The 20,157-nt window shown below is 35.7% G+C and overlaps 1 protein-coding gene across 1 annotated transcript; it reads left to right on the top strand.

The window, feature by feature from the left end:
- Positions 1–12,865: 12,865 nt before the first annotated feature.
- Positions 12,866–16,741, top strand: LOC141622587 (protein VERNALIZATION 3-like). The gene is made up of 4 exons (XM_074438611.1): positions 12,866–13,069; positions 13,754–13,815; positions 15,698–15,738; positions 16,445–16,741. Exons 1-4 carry the CDS (start codon positions 12,866–12,868, stop codon positions 16,669–16,671), a joined length of 534 nt encoding a protein of 177 aa, XP_074294712.1. The 3' UTR covers positions 16,672–16,741.
- Positions 16,742–20,157: the final 3,416 nt, after the last annotated feature.

Raw genomic sequence — 20,157 nt, 5'->3', positions numbered from 1 at the left:
TATTTTAGTTGTGACTCTTCGTTTATTTTAGTGCCCCACGTAGCAAACAATATTTTAGTTGTGCCCCATTCCATTGAATTGTAGGAAAATGGTATCTTTGCATCCACCTATTATTATTTGGTTCTACAATGGTATATTTGGTACTTTAGAAAGTAGCTGTTTGGTTCAAAGTATTGAAATAAATTAGAATATTATCGAGGTATGAAGTTAGAATTTCATACTTTTTTATATGTATGGTTTAATTTGGATAGGGTAGTAGTAATAAGATGGAATGAAATTAGAAACTTGAGTGTATAAATGAATGTGAGATTTCAAGGGGTTGTAATGAAGTTAGAATCCATTGGATATCTAACTTCATTCCAAAACCTCCAACCAAACACTAAAATAGATTGAATTCATTTCAATCTATTTCCAAAAGTTCCAACCAAACACCCCTCAATATATTGTGAATTTATAATGGATAGGAATTCTAATCTGCAACATATAATCCACATTCCACAAGCGGACAAAAAGAAATAAAGAAAAAACTTTAAGTTGGATATCCAGAATCATTTTACCATATGGCCCTGTTTGGTAAACAGCGGATTAATTTCAGCATAAGCAGATTGCAAAAGCAGATTATAAATGACAGATTTTATCAGAAGGTTTGACTAGCATATTATAATTAGCAGAATTAATTTGAGTGTTTGGTAATTGGCAGATAACTATTAGTAGATTGTTAGTTTTCTTTGTAAAATGGAGAAAAGTTTCCTATTTTATAATATGCTAACCAATATGCTGGGGTAAGCAGCATATTGTAAAACAGCATATTGACCCCAAATATGCCGTTTTAATATGCTGTTTACCAAACGCTAAAATTAGCATATTGATTGGTCAAACATGCTAAAACCCTTGAATATGCTAAAAATTGGCCAATATGCCGTTTACCAAACAGCGCCTATGTCATATGGAGAATTTTACTTTGAATGACGCCTTTGAATTTTAATTTTATAAAAAAGACAAATTATCAAACTTATTTCATTAGATGCAGTCGTACGGCATAAAAAAAATGCTTTGATAAAAGAATAACTTGAATATTATTTTCTCATATTTCTTGAGAAATTTTAAAGGAGGTGAATATACAAGGAGAATGATATTTAGGAGTTATTTGGTTTACCGAATTTACAATACTTAGGAAATAACTTTTCCCATGAACTTGTATTTAATGTGATTGTAAAAGTTAACTTCCTCCAAAACATAGAAAGTGTAATTCATGAAAATTTTTACTTTTTATGTTTTTTTATCAAAACAACACCCCCATATTTACGCTTCCCGTAACAATTCATTTGAATTTAGGTATCGACTTTGCATTATTGCATCTTGTTTCATGATGTATTGATGTGTAGTATTTTTCGTTTGTGTATCTACTACAATTTGCTCCAATTTGCCCACTTAACACTTTTCTCTATTTATTTAATTTCCAAATTTCAAAAAAAAAATTAAAACTTTATTAATATGACCATTATTTTGCTATGGATATTGGTTACATTAATCTTGTGGGTCAATTTAAGCTAGTAGCTCCAATCTTATCTATATAAATTCAGAAGACAATACTCATTGTACAACGCGCCACGTCATAAATGCATTTTTTTTTCTTTTTTGGAAAATCCAGGTTATGGTGGGACCCATGAGTGTGCAACGTATTTATTTATTAAGATATCCGTCTTTTCAAACATGCGATAAATTCCGTCTCGCAACAAATTATATAAAATCATCTTATGGAATACTTCTTCGAATTAATATTATGATAAAATTTTATACATTCCGTGTAAAGAAAATGCATAACGATTCTTAATTAATTACAAATGCGAGTAAATGTGATTAAATTACATAATTTTTAAAACAAAATTACACAATAAAATTACATAATTTCAGGAAGGAATTACAGTTATATACGGGATCGAACATACAACGGAAATGAATTACAAAAATGAATTACATGTATTTTTGTTAATATTATTGTACCACAAAATCATAACATAATTTTTTAAAAGTACAGGGTACAAATTTTTTTTTTTCAAAAAACAATAATAACGGCATATGTACTTGGAATATAAAACTCGATCCGAACTATCACCACAAGACACCGAAATTGGTAGGTGACAATGATAGGGACAATAGAAATGCAAAAACAAATATACATCAAAAAACATTAATTCTTGCCCAAATACATACCCGTGCAATTTTGCACGGGTTTAAAACTAGTTGGAGCTACTAAGAGCAAATCCAATGGTTTGGCTTAAGACAATTTTAAGAAATTGTAAGCTAATGGCTAAACCATTGGACAGGTACATGTAGGATAGATTAAACCAAGCAAGTAAAAATGGTAACTCAAATGGGATCAAGCAAGTGGAAATGGTAACTCAAATGGGACCGAGCAAGTGGAAATGGTAACTAGTTTTATTTATTAACATGGGATCAAGCTAGTTAGAATTTAAGGTAAACCATTGCAATGAATTGGTAACTCAAATGTAAACTAGCTTAAAATGTGATGTGGAAATGGTAAGTTAGTTGCAACTAGCTTACTATTGGACTTGCCCTAACTCATAAATTTTGTGAGTCCATTTGAGTAAAACTAGTCAACTTGGACAACTCCAATGGTTGAGATATACTAGCTTACAATTTTATAAAATTGCAAGCAAGTCCTTAATCTAAACCATTGGAGATGCTTTTAAGGGCAAGTCCAATGGTGAGCTATAACTTTCAAGCTTCGTAATTTCACATCATATTTCAAGCTACAACCCTTAAACCATTCCAATGGTAAACTAAAGTTTTTAGCTTTGTTTTTGTTTAATAAATAAAAAATTAAGAATAAATCAAACCTAAATTTATTTAGCTAAATTTCTATTGGTTGATTTGTGATAGTGGGCTCATTCAAGCTACTAGCTTCATTAAGCTAGTTGCTTAAGACAAACCATTCTACATGGCCATCTCCAATGGTGTAGCAACTAGCTTGCAATTTTAAGAAATTGCAAGCAAGTCCCTAAGCTACACCATTAGACTAAGTGCTAAATCCCACACATATTTTTATTATATTCCACAAAATTTACCTCTCTTTTTTCACCACTATCCTTGCTCTTTAAAAAAAGTTTTCTCCTCCTCCCAATACCTAATCAAATTCTTAATAGTTTGACAATTACGGACCTTAATTCGTACATATCACCGGTAATTTTTACATTTTATTATAAATTTACCTTTTTTTTTTTTACAATTTGGGTTTGTGTAATTGAAGGGGGTGTCTCTGGTAGGTGTTGGTGGTCGACCGTCAATGAAAGCGGCGGCTTTAGGGGAGAGCATCTGTCCTGGGTGTGTCCGAGAGGGAAATGCGAGGGGAGGGGAGGGGTTGGTCGAGTGGGGGTGTTACGTGATCTCCTCTCTATCTAAGGTTGTTTGTGGGTAAGAAATGCGAGAGGTAATGTCAGAATAGTTTGGAAAAAGTTTGTAAGATTTAGTAAATTATGTAGGAAATAACATCTCCTTAATTAATTCCCACCATAGTTTTTAGAATTGCAATTTGAATTGTGGGATTGTAAGATTCTACGATCCATACTTAAGGGAGCGATTCAAATTGTCGTATGATCGTCTTAGTGGCAGGATTCGTAGGTAACGCCTAAGGGTAGACATCGACTTGATAAACGGGTCAATCGGGACAGGTTCAGGTTGGACGGGTCAATTTCGGGTTGAGCCGGGTTATTTCGATTTCGGGCTATTTTCGATTCAACTTTTATCGAGTTATTCATAGATAATAATCAGTTTCTAACAATAAATATTTGAGTTGGGTTATAATGGGTTGGGTCAATTAGGGTTTCGGGTCAAACTCGGGTCATAAGTTCGAGTGTCAAGTCATTTGGGTCGGCCCAATTTTGCCAGGTCTAGACAAAATAAACCAAACTCGAAAAATTATTCGAAAATATGTGAATTGCTAACCGATCGAACACATGATATTAGGGAATAAATTAATGTAATTGCTAAAGAAGAATATGGTTAGTTCCTCAATAACGAAAATTCTGACGAGCGTAGTGGCGAGGAGGATATCTTCTGCTCAATTTTTATAACTTTTTTTTTGAGAGGTCACTTTCTCGATTATCTATCTCTATTTTCACTATACAACAACAACAACTACATTAGAGCCTTAATTCCAAAATAATTTGGGGTCGGCTGATATAAATCATCATTTAAAACCGTCTATGGGTGAACGCACACCTCAAAATGCGAAAAAAAGGAGCGAAACATAATACAAAGTCAAGGTAAACTTACAGGTTTTTAAATCGAATTCCGGATATCTTTTATAAAAACTTAAAATTTAAATCGAAAATAAAGGCTAAAACGATTTTGAAAACCGAAGTAGAATTTAAGGATTCAGAATACTTTAAAAGTTAATCAAGTAAAATATTTAAGTGGTTGGTAAAAATGTGTGTAAAGGAGAGAAGAACAATTTTTTTTTAAAAAAAATTAAATAAAAACACTAAATCTGTCAAATAACATCAAGTACTAAAAATTCACATGTATCCTTTCCCTCCATTGTGCCCTCTCCGTCACCATACTCTCCTCAAACCCCAGAAATCTCATATCGTGCTCAATCACTCTCAACCATGTCTGTCTCGATCGCCCTCTACCCCTAGGGACCTTTCAGTTCTCCAAGTCTCCACCCTCCTAACGGGTGAGTCCATAGGTCTCCTTCCCACATGGCCAAAACATCTTAGTCGATTTGCCATAATCTTGTCCTCTATTGGCGCCACTTTTACCTTTTCCTTAATCACCTCATTCCTTAATCGATCTTTCCTTGTATGGCCGCACATCCACCTAAACATACGCATCTCCACCAAACTCATCTCTATTTTCAATATATTCGTATTTTTCTTAACTTGGAGCCTTTTATCCATCCACAACCCCTTAAATTGCACACATAAAGGTAAAAGATAATTTGCAAATACTTCATGTAGATAATTATGATTAGATAGTTCGCGTATGGCTACGTTCGACTTTCTTTAAATTTTTAGTTGCTCTCTCTTAAGATGAACATATCTGTCATAATTGTAAAACGGGTCAGATACCACTCATTTAGAAAGAAGGGACAAGAGTCTGACATTGCCCAAGCATTATGCTTTCTTGTCCCATTTATCTATTGGAACTGTTTCTTATTTAAGACGTTTTGGCCGTCGTAAATAAGAATTTGTGCTAATTTTAAAGTAAGTGACGCTCCTTTTCCTTCTAATTGGATGCTTCGATGCATGTTCCATAATAATGAGACCTCTTTTTATAAAGGTTAAAGTGCTAAGTGGAATTCTATTCTCTCTCTTGTGGCTGTTGTAAGCTTGCTAAAAAGCAACTGATTTTGTGTTCGTGCTTAGCCTAAGAGCCAACAATTGGTCTCCCTTGTGACGGGTTACCATTTGTGACGGATATTTTGTGAGATAAAATGGTAACAAAATGGGTTAGTGGAGAAAGGGGACCACATGAATAGTGTTGCAGAGAGAGAAAAAGTGGGTACATTGTGAGGTAAAATGGTATCCGTCTTCAGCTTGTGACGGATATGTCATGTCTTCAATGAGAATTTGTGAAGAGCCAAAAAGTTGTGATACCATGATGAAGTTTAATTGGAAAGATGTATCTTTTGTTAAATTATGTTGATTCTGGGTATTAAATACACCCTATTATTCATTAATTTTTTAGATTTAATTTTGTAAAGGTGTATGTTTCTTCTCTAAATCCCATCAACCCACAACTAACTTAGTTAACCACTTTGCCTCCATTCGCAATACAACCCCCGCCGCTAGAAACAATCTCTATATGCCGAGAAATGACGTCAGCCCCTTAAGAGCACTTTTCCCCATAGGAGACATCCAATGACCTTTCTTTTATCACTTGAAAAAACCACCTTCGAACAACAAAACCATCCTTCACCCGCAAAGAACGACCACCCTCCAATATCCCACGAAGAATCACCCTTACCTTAAAAAGCATCTCCACCTCCGGATTCGGATTTTCTAGATTAAGGGTGTGTTTGGATAGCAAAAGTGGAGGGAAATGGAGGGGAGGGAGAAGGAGGGAAGAGAAAGGGATGGAAGGGAAGGGGAGGGAGAATGGAGGAGGTTATTTTCCCTCCAAATCTTGCCTTTGTTGGAGAGGAAATAATTTGGCTTGAAGGGGGAAAGTGAAGGGATTCATTTTCCCTCCCCTCAAAATTCCTCCACTTCCATTTTGCTAACCAAACAAAGGATTTATCATCCCTTCCTTTCCCTCCCCTCTCTTTCCCTCCAAATCCTCCTATCCAAACAGACCCTAAGGGAGGGAGATTTGATGATGGAATGAATTTGATATAAATGCGTGTTTGGTATGAGATATCAAGAAAAAGTAAAGCAATGAAATTTTCTCATTCCTTCCTTTTATTGATGTTTGCTAATTTTCTAGTCCTTTTAGCCATTTTCCATAATAATGGGTTTTACCCTCCTTTCCCAAATCGTCCATTTTCCATAAAGGGGAGATGGGTATGCTATTTCGACACATATGGGGGTGTTTGGTTGACTCTCTTGGAATGGATTTGCTCCATTCCAATGTTTGGTTGGAGTGTTTTGGAATGGAGTTAGATACCCAATGGATTCTAACTCCATTTCAACCCCCTAGAATCTCATGCCCAACTTTTACCATTGGTATCAAACTCCATTCCACCCTTTACAATTTTAAGATGAACCAATCAAGTTTATGAAGGAATGGATTTAGAACCCTATACAATTATGGATTCAAATTTCAATCCATTTCATTCCATTCCATGCTAATGAACCAAACGCCCCTATGGTGTTTGGCCACCGTCGTCGTCGTCGTCTTGTTCTGTTCTCGTTGATCCCCAAGATCAACCCGTTGAACTCCTAGCGTCACCTCTAAAACCCCTTCCCCCAATTAGTGGTGTCGTCGGCACCAACATCAAGGTGATGGGAGGTGGGTATGACAATTTGGAGTCGGGTGTGATAGTTGGCGGTGGTGGATGAGTGATGTGAGGGACCAAAATGGTGGTTAAAATATTAAGAGGGAAATGTTATGAGTTACCTTAGGGCAGTGTCGTCGTTACGGGCCCCCATTATGTAATATTAACAGTTCGTGTGCTGAGTGTGCCGAATGATTCATTCATGTGCTCCAATGGTTGTGTGCTTACTTTCCATACTTGTGGTCTACGGTTCAAATCTTGAGTTATATTTTTTGTTGTTCATTCTTGGATCACTTATTTTTTGAAGTCCCTTAGTGCGTGTTAGTTTAGATTCAAGACCTATTGTTTATTGTTTTTGTTTGTATTTTTTTTGTTTTGTTTTGTTTTCAAATATCCTTTTTATGTATCATAAATATATAATGATAAAAAAATTTATCTTGTCGAAATATATTATTGCATTTAAAATAAATTTGTACTCCCTCCATTCAACTCCACACTACACTTATGCTTTTTGCACGGGTATTAATGAACGGATTAAAAAAACGTTTAAAAGTACATAGGGAAAAGAATGGTGGGGTTAAAAATGTTAAAAAAAATATAAATGTGGGGTTTTATGGTGGAATAGAGTGGGCCAACAATGGCATTTGATGTAAATAAGTTGTTGGAATTAGGATAAAATTGTCTTTTTCATTTCCTTTTTAGGAAAGGTGTAGTGTGGAGTTGAATGGATGAAAAGGGTATATGTGTAGTGTGGAGTTGAATGGAGGGAGTATATAATATACTATTTGGTAACAAGTTTTTTGGATTGTTTTCAATTATACAAATTTTTATCATGATAGAGTATACAAATATTCTACCATTAATTTTGGTTTCCTGTGTCAAATGAGTCGGAAGGGCAGTAGAATATTGGGGTGGGGAATTTGAATCAGCGCTTGAAATTTTAACTCCCTTACTGGAATCTTAATTAGACATGTAACTATCTTGATGTTTTATAATTTATTGATTTTTCGGCCGCACCCCCATGTCAAATTTCTAGCTACAAAATAGAAACATATGCTATTCGTAGGAGTTGAACTTGGGTGGAAGGGGAAAGAGGATGGAACGCAAATCATTGCACCAACTAAATACCAGTGGTTCCTGAGTGTTGCTCATAGTACTTCAAAATTTAGGGGATGCATGTGCATCCACTACATCCCCGTAGATTCGCCTATGCTTAGGGGTGAGGGAAAAAGATGTAGATGAGTTTGGGGTAATGAAGGGTAAAAGGGAATGAAAAAATATGGTAAACAAACAACAAAAAAGAGTTCCCTTTCTTGAGGGCCCTCAACCAAACGCCCTCTTATTGTGATCTATAGTATATTCGGTTATATCATGTCTCGTAACATGATCATGTATATCTAAACCTAACATACTGTCACCAAATCATAATAAAAGTTCTAAACCTAACATACTGTCACCAAATCATAATAAAAGTGTCGACCATGACGACCATGGCACGATATTGGGTGTAAAGACATTGCTCAAAAGCTAATTTTATTAGGAGTTACAAAATCATAATAAAAATATCGACCATGGCACGATATTGAGTGTAAAGACATCGCTCAAAAGCCTATTTTATTAGGAGTTATTAGGGGAAATGGTATCATGTACATTATCCCCTATTTACTAAATGAATAGGCAAAACTCCAATATTTTCTCTTTTTTTTTTTTAAATCAATTTCAAAATTTTTTATTATGCTTCTCCTTTTGACTCTTTCTCTTTATACACAAATTCTTACTAAAGACGGGCACTATCCGTCTTTAATAAGAGACGGATACCATTTTGTGAGACAAAATGCCCAAATAGAGGATAGTGGGAGGCACATGGGGGTGCCCCCACCTTGTCCCCCCTATTTGTTTTATGAGTGTAACTACCCGTCTTAAGATTCGACCCGTCTTAAGCAAGACCAACTCATGATAACACAATTCACTTAGACTATCCCCAAGCAGAAGGTCGAGATAATCGGGTCACCAATATTTTTCCTCTTAATCACACCTTAATTATCTCGACCCACTTTTATCTTCCCAAGCAGAAGGTTACGACCTAGATCAGCAACCCAATTATTTTCCACTTTCCAGTCAATGAGAGACTGCCACTTATTGGTCACCATACTCAACCAAAGGTCACCTTCCCTTTATTTTGACGGTTGTACTTTTTTTTGTTTCCAGTCAATGGGAGAGTGCCACCTACCGGGTCACCTACTCAACTCAAGGTCACCAATTGACCCTGAGTTATTCAAGGTCACCAATTGACCCTGAGTTATTCAAGGTCACCAAATTATCACCTTAATATTCCTTAACTACCGTCATTAGCATGACCCAACAAGGTCACGACCCAGTTGGTGACCTTGCTTGGGCATGGTCTTACAAAAACAGTTTTCCTTGTACTTATATGGCGCATCGCTTTGCCTCATACGTTGCACATGGTTGTAATGGCCGCTGGTCACCGCTGCGTACCTAGCACCTTTTGAGAAACTAAGTCTACCTATGAACTGAATATATCTTTCTCTTTGTGAATACAAAACAGAGTAATTTTATTAAAAATTCCATATGGTATTAGAATTTAAATTGAGTTTCAGTATTCTAGATATGGCTTGTACACTTGAAAATGAGAAGGAAACCTTCTGTATTAAGAACCTTGATCTTTTGCCAGTTGGTAAACTGTGGGATGAATTTCAAACTGGTGCAAACAGACATGCCTTCCAACTATACTCCGATTCTGGTAAGGGGTATGGCCATACCAGTGTCAAAATTGGGTACATATCCAAGTATCGAATTGACATCATTCAAATTCTGACACTCTGAGGCCGAATGCTAAATGACAACTTTTTCTGACAGAAAACTAGAGTCGTTGAAGCAGCTCTTTCCTTTATTTCGCATAGCTACCTTAGTACAACTACAACTATTATTTGCTCTTATATTGAAACGCTTGCTTTAAAGCCGAGCTGATTAAAATGTTGCATCCTGCCTTTCATCTCTTTGCCAGGAAGCCAAAAATCTACATTTAGTTTGATCTTTATATCTCATGTCTCATTTAGTGAATGACAGTTATTACAGGGCAACTGTTTATCTCTGCAAATTAAAGGGAATTCCAACTATGTTGTGTAGTGATCTGCGCTTCTGTGGTATTTCTAGTAGATGACTCTCCTCAGTTCCAGTGATAAAATATTTGTTCGAATTATTTATGCAGACTGTATTTTGTACCAGTATGATGTGGTGCCTTTCCATTTTCCATAGAAGTAGATCAAACAAGGGAATCTGGAATAATGTTTTGTGCTCTGTTTGTGTTTACAGGTTGATATCTAATCTACGTTGGTGCGATCTTCTCGTGGATTTTGAGCACAAGTACTCAGATCTTCAAGCAACAACTTACTGGTAACTCAATACAGCAATTTATATTACTTTCGCTCTTCTTATTTCCTCGCATACCCATGTCCAATACTTGACCCTCAGACATGGGTATGATATCTGCAAATCTCATTTGAAGTATCAAATCTTTGTAAACGAGTACGACTAACATAGCTAGCAATATTTTGAACTTTGTATCTTTTAGCATGCAACATGATTATAAAAGTAACAGCTTGAAAAAGGAGGCGAAACACTCTATAACCATACATTTAATATCTTATTGTCCTTTTCTCTTGTAGGACCACTCGGAAGATAAGTTAAGGACTTAGAGTAGCTAGTTGACCATAGTTTAGAGACTTGGTCATTCAGTGTTCAATGTTTGTTGTTCTCTATCTATCCTATAAGGACGAGTCGATTGTCTAACATCTACGGACTTGCGATATTTATTATATTCTCTCTTATATTATCAAATATACGGAATACAGCATATTAGATGAATAGAGTATTGTCTAGGAACAGCTCCCATGCGCGTGAATGTATGTACTCCCTCTGTCTCAATCATTTATTTACCTTTGATTATAATAACCCTCAAAAATTATAAAAAAGTTTAACAAATTAGCGAACTGGAGGGAGTAAGTGTGTATACTCACTGTTCAAAGATCATGATCTCTCCTGTTGCCTACATTCACTAGATTATCAGGACACTTGACGTTTGTAGGCTGAAAATATCTTAGAGTGGAAAGTTCAGGCTAAATTAACAAGGCATGGATCTGGTCGCACTTATTATTCAAATGGCTGGTAAATGTTGGAATAACCCAAAAATTGTTACAATGTTACCACGATACCATTTAAATAGATCATCACCATTTTACTTTTACCTCGATACCTTTTTTGTATGAAAAGGTCTAGTCAAAATGGTAATATGCTCAGAAAAAATGTGTATTAATGTATATGCTCAAAAACTACAAGGTGGTCAAGGTCTGAGGTACTACCTCAGATGCGTAATTTTTTTTTTTTCACTTTCTTATTCACAAAAGACTTAGCTATTTGACTTTAAGTGGTTTTGGAGTTGACACATTGATTGCACCTTTTTATATGTACTCCGTATGTTGTACTCCCTCCATACCACACCAATGGTAACATGAACCCACTTTTCTCCTCACAAAAAGTGGGTCCATGTTACCATTGGTGTGGTATGGAGGGAGTATATACTATATACTGTATTAATCAATTTTTCTAAACATATGGAGTATATTTGTAAAAGATTTTTTTAATTACAAATATTTTGGTTTTTTCATTTATTTCTCACATATTCATAAATCTTTGTGAATAGGAGTGTAGAATAATTCAAATCCCATCTTATTATCATGCTTGAAAATTGACTGCACGTTTTGTTTATTTATTTTATGAAGCTGATGATCACGAGTTAATATTTTTTTTTTTTTTTTTTTGGTATAAACCATCCAGTTTAGCCGGATTTGAGCCAGGTAGGACCATTAGAGCGGTAAAGCTCTTCTTTGTGAGTTGTAATCTCAAGGCTCGAACACACACTCTCTGATTTATTTCATACCAGTCATATAATCCTATGTTGCTCGGACTCTTCAATATTACCTCACGTACCCGTATCGGACACTGCACACTCGGACACTTCATTTTAAACCCTACATATGATTTTTTTTAATAAATTAGATGAATCCGACATTTGAACGCGTACCCGTGTCGGATACTTGTAACCGAGTCCGAGCAACATGGATATAACCTGAAAAACTCCATTGGAAGCCATTGTTGATGCTGTAGAAGCTTCGACAATAGCAACGGAAGTAACAGATCGAATTAAAGAGAATTTTAATGTAAGACAAGACTAAATAAAAGTGCAATTTTATTATTGAGAGAATGAATTGCATAAGTTACAATGTGAGGTAGATGACCTATATATACAATGGGGATGAAATTCTGTTACAATTGAAGAAGTTTGTTACAGGATATTTATTCAAAGGAGAAGATATTTGTTCTATCATTACCTATACACCACTTGGTCAAATGAAAACGACTTGGTCAAGTTTGTTACAGGATATTTATTCAAAGGAGAAGATATTTGTTCTAACATTTCCTTCTCTACATAAGACATATATATTCCTGATTCCGTCTGTTTCAATCATTTATTTACCTTTGATTAAAATATCCATTCGCTTACACAGAATAAAAAATTACGAAACAAATAACCGAGACGGAGACCAAGGCAAAGTTTCCTTGTTAGCAACCCACTAGCTAATATATATGCTTTGACATCAAGTGGCCCCCTCACTGTTTGATCCTAAGGAAAAGTTAAGCATTGAAAATAAGAAGGGACAGACATAAGATGCAAAACAAGATGGTGTATTCTTCTAGAGTTCACTTATTCTTTGTCTATATAAAGCTTTACTAGGGTTAACTTGTTTTTGCCAAAAACACAACATTTCTTAATTTGGGTTCCTTAGCCACTTTCTATAAATAGAAATCTTGACTTTTTTTTCCATCATGGCTAGATTATCATCAAGAGATCCACTAGTGGTAGGTAGAGTTATTGGGGATGTTTTAGATCCCTTTAATGGGATTGTTGATCTTAGGGTAAATTATAATGGTAGGGAGGTTAACAATGGTAGTGAGTTTAGGCCTTCTCAAGTTGTTAACCAACCTAGGGTTGAAGTTGGTGGTAATGATCTTAGGACTTTCTACACTTTGGTAAGTCCAATTTCCGTCTTACCCATGTAAAATTTCGACTACTGCGTCATCGGGTCATATGTCATATGTATACGTCTTGTTGTTTCGGGTATGAAGTATTATTCAATGGTTTATTATGGGATAAAATTAAATGATTTAATTTACCGTACTGGTTATGTTTCCTTCATTATGAAATTTCGTATTTCAATGCATGCTAGGACGGATTTTTGTATTATAGTTCATGTAAAACTAGTTTATGTACATTTGATCTTTCTTACCTCGTCATCTGAAGCAGCTGATGTCTTGAGTAATGAAAACACTATTCAGTCTGCTTGGTCCACTAATTCCATGATACTAAGTGTTGGGATTGCGACCAGCCGACCACCACCATGACACTGCATTAGTGCCTGCTTTGGTCAAGTCTTTTTTTTTTTTTTTTTTTTGATGACGAAGGGTTGAATCCCCCCGGGCCCATGCATTCCCGCACCACCACATGGACCATGTAAGCCACCCCTTTCGGGGGCTGCAGTGGCCAAGTGATCATCGCCCCAGCTCGTAGTCGAACCCGAGACCTCTCAACTCCTGCATTTCTGCAAGCTTCAAAGTTTAACCCGGATACCACTGGACTAACACCGCTTGATTGCGAAACTCGAGTTGTCGCCCGGAAACTAAGATAAGTTCTTTGTTGGTACATGTATTATGCAGGTGATGGTGGATCCAGATGCTCCAAGCCCATGTGATCCTACTCTAAGGGAGTATTTGCACTGGTGAGTTCCGAAAAAAATATGAAAATTATTTGACTGGGCAATGGTAGTCAGTGGCGTAGCCGGAATTTATCTTCAAGGTGGCGAAATTTGAAATAAGGGGTGAATTACTAATGAAATAAACTTAACTAAAAAAATCGAATATTTAAATAAAAGTTGTAACTTTTTCATTGTTGATTAAGAACTCCGCACCTGTAGCCCCCAGTCGCTCCACAAGACGACAATGGTAATGAAAGATAACTAGTACTCCATTACTCCGTACATCTTTTAGGCTTGGCCATAATTTGCAATCCTTGCAAATTAAAGTGTGAGCTTTTCTTAGCTTTCATAATGCATGCTTTATTACCAATTAATATCCTCTCTATTTCTTTCTCTCCATTTCCTCCCACAAACCATTTAATAATATTTTCTCCTCTATACCCTATTAAACCTTTCTTTTCTTGCATAAATCGTGAACCGTTTGATATTAACAAAATGCAATCCGGTCCGTTGATAGGTAATGGCTTCTCCATTTCTTTTTAGGAAATGGAGAGGATCTTGACTCCTTTATTACCGTCAAATCCTTGTAGTAATAGAATTATTATAGAACCCAGAAACTAGACCTTTCAAATCTGACCTGGCCCGTTTTTTCAAGGCCAAGAGCTGAAAATTTTGACCCGGTGACCCGTTTGATCCGAACCCAAAATAACCCGATATTTTAGGGTCGGAACCTGACCCAAATGGATCGACCCGTTTTAATTTTTTTTTATTAAAATAGTAATATTTATATATTATATTTGTAATAGTTTAAAAAATTATTATTTTTAGTACTTAACACAATTAAAAAATCAACTTTATAAAACGTTTTTTAATATTTAATAATAAAATTATTATTAAAAAACTTTATTTTATACTATGTCAATATAACTAATGTAATATTAAATACTAGTATATTGCCCGAGCGAATGCACGGTATTTTAGAATGTCATGTGTAGAGAACCTAACAATTAGAGCTAATAATAATTATATATAAATGAACTTTGAATTTTATTTGTAATTATCTACAATTGTTAATGTGTAAAAATACTAAGAATTAATATAGAACGAATTTTACATTTTTACTCAGAATAAGTTTATGATTAAAAAAAGAAAATTGTTAGTTTAATTACAAAAACTTATGCTTATTTTTACGCATTTGAAGCATATAACTATTTTTGTAATTTTTGTTACAACATACAGAATAACAATTTAAACGGAGTAAAAAAATTTAAAGAATAAAAAAGTGAAAAACACACACTGATTTTAATAATATGAGTAAAATATGCATATGTTTTGAATAGAAAATTTACGACATTTAAAATACATATATTTGACTAATGAGAAAATAATGAATAAAATAAATTTGGCCCAACTATAAAAGCTGCGGTGCTTGATAAGATACTTTGACACATAAAGACCATATATTAGGTCCAATACATATCTAGATAAAGTTAGGCCCAATTTCTAGTTAAAAGCATTTAGGCGGGAAAATTTTTAGTTTTCTTATTGTTTTAGTTTAAGGGGGATGATTAAAATATTAATTTTAAATATATGTTACTTTTTCAAAAAATAATTTTTTTATTTAAAAAATCGTAAAAAAAGGGTGTTATAAATTATTTTCTGACTCGTATTCCAATCCTAACATGACCCGTATTCGACCTAACCCGACTCGCAACCTGACCCGCTCGATCCGTTTGTTGTTTACTAGAAATATTTCCACTTAATGGTAATTTTGTTGTTTTTTCTGTAAGTCAACTTGATGATTTATGCTTGCATGGTAACGTATTAATTCAGTAACCTACGTGCGACATCGGCTGTTCGATATTGTGTGTCTGCTAAATGGTACTATTGTTCGTGTGGTTTCAAGGTTGGTGACTGATATTCCTGGGACTACAGATGCAACATTCGGTGAGTCCTTTTAAGTAAAACTCATATAAACATTGTTTATGCCAAGTTTTATAAATTTGTAGTTTAAATATCCGGCGAGTTATAACTTATACGTATGTAACTCGAGCTCGATATGAGAGTATGGATATGGATATGTATTTAACTGTTGCATTTATCATGGCTCAAAATTTTGAAAAACTAGGAAATATACTTTTATGTTTTATATCGTAATACTCCCTCCAATCCAATCCAATCCAAACTACCCATTTGCTTTATAATCCACAGAAAAATGTAAAACTTTGAACGATAAAATTTACATATTTAGTTGTATTATGAAAATATCTTTCATAAATTATATTTTTTTTGTAAAAAAAATTATATACAAAGGAAGAAAAACGCGGTCAAAGTGTCGCATCGAAGACCACCCAAAAGCAAGTGAGTAGTTTGGATTGGATTGAAGGGAGTATGTACTTATTGGATCATCGATCCGATTTGGATATGGACGGTGATCCAATAAGTAATCGGATTGATTTAGGATCGTGCAAAACCCAATCCAATAAGTAACGAAAGATATCTATGACTCCACATACTAATCATCATCATCATCATCATCATCATCGTTGGCCCGCATTTTTATCATGTCTTGTATATTATCCTTAATGTTGGAACATGTTTTGAGACCAAGACTTAGTCATTTTGTACTAATATTGGTGCTATATGTGTGTAGGCAAACAAGAATTTGGCTATGAGAGCCCGAGGCCATCAGCCGGAATACACCGATTCATATTTGTGTTATTCCGGCAACTTGGTCGGCAAACTGTGTATTCTCCGGAATGGCGTCAAAACTTCAACACTAGGAACTTCGCGGAGCTCTACAATCTTGGTTTGCCGGTTGCTGCCGTGTATTACAATTGTCAACGGGAGGGTGGTTCCGGCGGACGAAGGTTGCCTTAAAACACTTCTTGATGTTGTATGAAACACCTATTTATGCTACATCGGTCCGTCTTATTGAAGATGGCTACTATCCGTCACAAAAACGGATAGTGCGGGAGGCCAAGTGGAGGTATCCATTTTTTCTCCACTTGCACTATCCATCTTCAGCTTCTGATAGATAGTGTCCGTTTTCAATGAGAATTTGTTTTTTTTTTTGTCTAAACCATCCGGTAATCCGAACCACATTGAGCCGACTAATCTGGATTTCGGGACGTGTCCAAGGATTACGGTATTTAAACCCCTCCCAATTGCAGTTGTGGGGGATCGATCCGCAGACCTCCCTACTAAGCGCAACTCCATGCTACCACTGCGCAACCAACGATTGGTCAATGAGAATTTGTGATGCTACATACGTATTACATAGTATAATTCGTAGGAAAATGTGAGGGTGCGTTTAAGATCGGGTCTTTATATCCATATATTTTCTTTAGGAGGTTTATCAAGCTGACCAATTTATCAATGGGCTTTAAAACATCACCAAAGGCGTGGATAGAAAGTTATTTGTATGTGGTTGACCCAAGTTTGAACTTGGGCTTAGGCGCGAATAACCCATATTCAAACCTGGGTCCAAATAAGGTAGATCCACGACTAATTATGTAAATAACCCATAGTCAAACCTAGCTCCAAACATGGCAAGTCATTGACGCGCTTCGGAAGAATGGGCATGGCAGGAGCATTTTCAATTTGTCTTAGATGACATTTTTCCTTTATGTTCTTCGTTTATTTCGGTTGTTTGGTGGTACACTAGTAGCACAAAATCTCATTGAAGACGGACGATATCCGTCAGAAGCTTGTGACGGATACCATTTCCTCTCACAAAATATCCATTGAGAGGTGAGTGAGAAGCACATGGGGGGTGCCCCACCTTGTCCCCTCTCCCTTTCTGTGAGAGGTCACAAGCTTGTGACGAAATTAGTCCGTCACAAGCAAGACTAGCTGCACTAGTAGAGTAAACAATTTCGTTGCTCATGTTTTAGCTCATGTTTTGGTTAATGGTTCTGGTCGTGTGGAGTGGTCGGATTTACTCCCTCCGGTTGAAACTTTAGTTTATCGTTAATGAAATAAGCCTATGGCTTCTATCTCTCAAAAAAAAAATCTACTAGAGGTTAATCATCCGTATCTGGACCTAGGTTTGGGAACATCGCCAATTCAAAACTCAGCAAATGCGTATGCCTTCCATATGCAGATATAAGTATACAAATGAGCGATCCACGATGATCCATGTCCGTACGACTGATAACACTCTATTTTACTCGTTTTTTACCTCACATTTTATTTCTTATTTAGTCAAATTAGTACCCTAATTAGTAATTATTCACTCATTTCGAAATAAATAGAATATTAGCTATTCTTATCATACTCGTTATCTATTTATATTATATGTCGGAATTTGGTACTTTTCTTGTGTATCTTATTTGTGTAGGTGCTCAACTCGAACAAAAACCGAGTCAACTAAGCGGGTTGAGTGAGAGCCGATTAAACGGAGCCATCAGTGGATAGTTGTGCATGTGGATTGTTTCTTTTGGGCCTCATTGCTTTATATTTGTTGTGGCTAGTCTAATCTTCACATGGGCCACATCATAAGTAATGATGGACAAAAAACAAGAGCATTTGAAGTTGGCCCTTCGGTTAGAAAAACAAATGGAAAGGAGTGGAAGAAAAAAGACACCTTTTGTTGGAAAAAGGGGAGCCGTCATTTGTTGGGGGTAGGCAGAGCCGAAGGAAAGGCAGAGAACAACAGGAGAGCCCCCATTTTTCAGAAATTAATTAGGGTTCTAGTCTTATTTTTCTCCCAAATTTCTTCCCTAAAATTAGTTTAGATTAGATTAATTATACTCCAAGATTCAATCTTTTGGGTTTGTAAGACAATTTCTTAGCTTTCTTATGCAATTTCCTTCAAGTTGGTATGAATTATTTCTCCCCCTTCTCTTTTTCATTGTCATTTCTATTATTATTGTGTTTTAATTAATTTAGTCACTTTAATTAGTCTAGTTGTAGTCTTTATTACTCTTACCATGATTAGTGTTAATTTATTCATGTTTAGTCTTGAGATTAGTTGTTAAAGTTTCAATCTTTATCACTTTACTTTGTTTAATACCATGTTTAAAGTAATTATAAATGTGTCTTGTGTTAGTTTAAGTATGTTTAGTGAGTAGTATTTTCACTAGGGTTTGATTAATCCCTAACATGTCAAGTTTACATAATTAAATCTCATTTTGATTAGTCGTTGGGTAATTAGTTTGGGTTAATTAAAGGATTTGACTTGTAATGTTTTATTTGGGATTGTTGTTGACTTTTGACCCTTGACCGTCAACGGGAGTTGGTTAGGTTGGGAGTCGGCTCACCTCACTTAAACTAGTTGCCAACTTGAGTTGAACCCGGGAGGGAGAACTTGAGGAGGATGCCTTTAATTTTCGGTTTGAAATCGACCCTTGGGAGAGGGAGTGGGATGACCGGGAAGATAACGTGGGCTTATTGACCTTAGCTTTGGATTAGGGAGTTCGACTTACGAACCCGAGAGGGAGGTAGATCGGGATTACTAGTGTCCTACTATGAGCCCGAGAGGGAGTTAGTAGGCGAATTAGAGACGTTTTCCCCCTAACTATTACCCATTGACTTATTAACGGGATTTATGAGTGTAAACATGGTGTGTTGGAGGAGAAATCGGACCCTAGCCTTTCCTTTATTGTTTAAGACCATTTTTATTTTGATTACTTGTTTTCTTATTTTTGTTGTCTTAATTAGCTTTTATTTAATTAGTTTAAAACCAATTTCTTGATCCACGTAGCTAATTTATAATCTAAGACAAAACTAGTACTCAAACTTGATCTCCTTGTGGTTCGACCTCGACTACCCTACTACGTTAGTTGAGAATTTGTTTGATTGGGTACGACGACCTCTACCCCTATATCAACGACCGTACTTATGGTTGATCATAGGTCGTCCACACTTAGATCTAAACATAGGTGATTCTCGTTCAAGCGTAGGTTCAGATATGAGAAATTCATGACTAAGAACGTGCTTGGTCATGGATATCTCATTGCGAACCTAAGTTTGGACATGATTCCTAAAGGGTGGACATTTAATCAAAACTACATTGATCGAAAAATCAACTTAGATAGGTCGCCTAATTTTTTTTTGAACCGGCAAAGGTAATCGTGGGTTAGACCCAAGCAGGCTTGAGCCAGACGACTAGGACAAAAATCCGACAATTTATGCAGCGGTAGGGGCGTTGCAAATAAACGAACCTATTCAATGAGCCCAAACGGGCCAAATGTGTGAATCTCTCAAGCTTGGCCTAAAGTTGGGCTTCCATTTATTGGGCACGTGTTTTGATGAGATTATCAGTCAGACACACAAAAATCTTAAAGATTTAGTCATATCAGCTTTTCACTAACTTTTATTATTTTTATATTGTTCAGACTCACCTCAGACCCACATCAAACT

The sequence above is a fragment of the Silene latifolia genome, chromosome X (genome assembly GCF_048544455.1).
Source record: "Silene latifolia isolate original U9 population chromosome X, ASM4854445v1, whole genome shotgun sequence".
NCBI lineage: Eukaryota > Viridiplantae > Streptophyta > Magnoliopsida > Caryophyllales > Caryophyllaceae > Silene > Silene latifolia.
Note: the sequence above shows the minus strand (reverse complement) of the source record. Positions and strands in the feature narration are given on the sequence as shown.

Bases quoted from the DNA above. Each gene is read 5' to 3' on its own strand.
- LOC141622587 (XM_074438611.1), top strand. From the start codon at position 12,866: ATGGCTAGATTATCATCAAGAGATCCACTAGTGGTAGGTAGAGTTATT. The intron at 13,070-13,753 runs GTAAGTCCAATT...TGTATTATGCAG, and splicing joins TTAGGACTTTCTACACTTTG to GTGATGGTGGATCCAGATGC. The intron at 13,816-15,697 runs GTGAGTTCCGAA...TGTGGTTTCAAG, and splicing joins CTAAGGGAGTATTTGCACTG to GTTGGTGACTGATATTCCTG.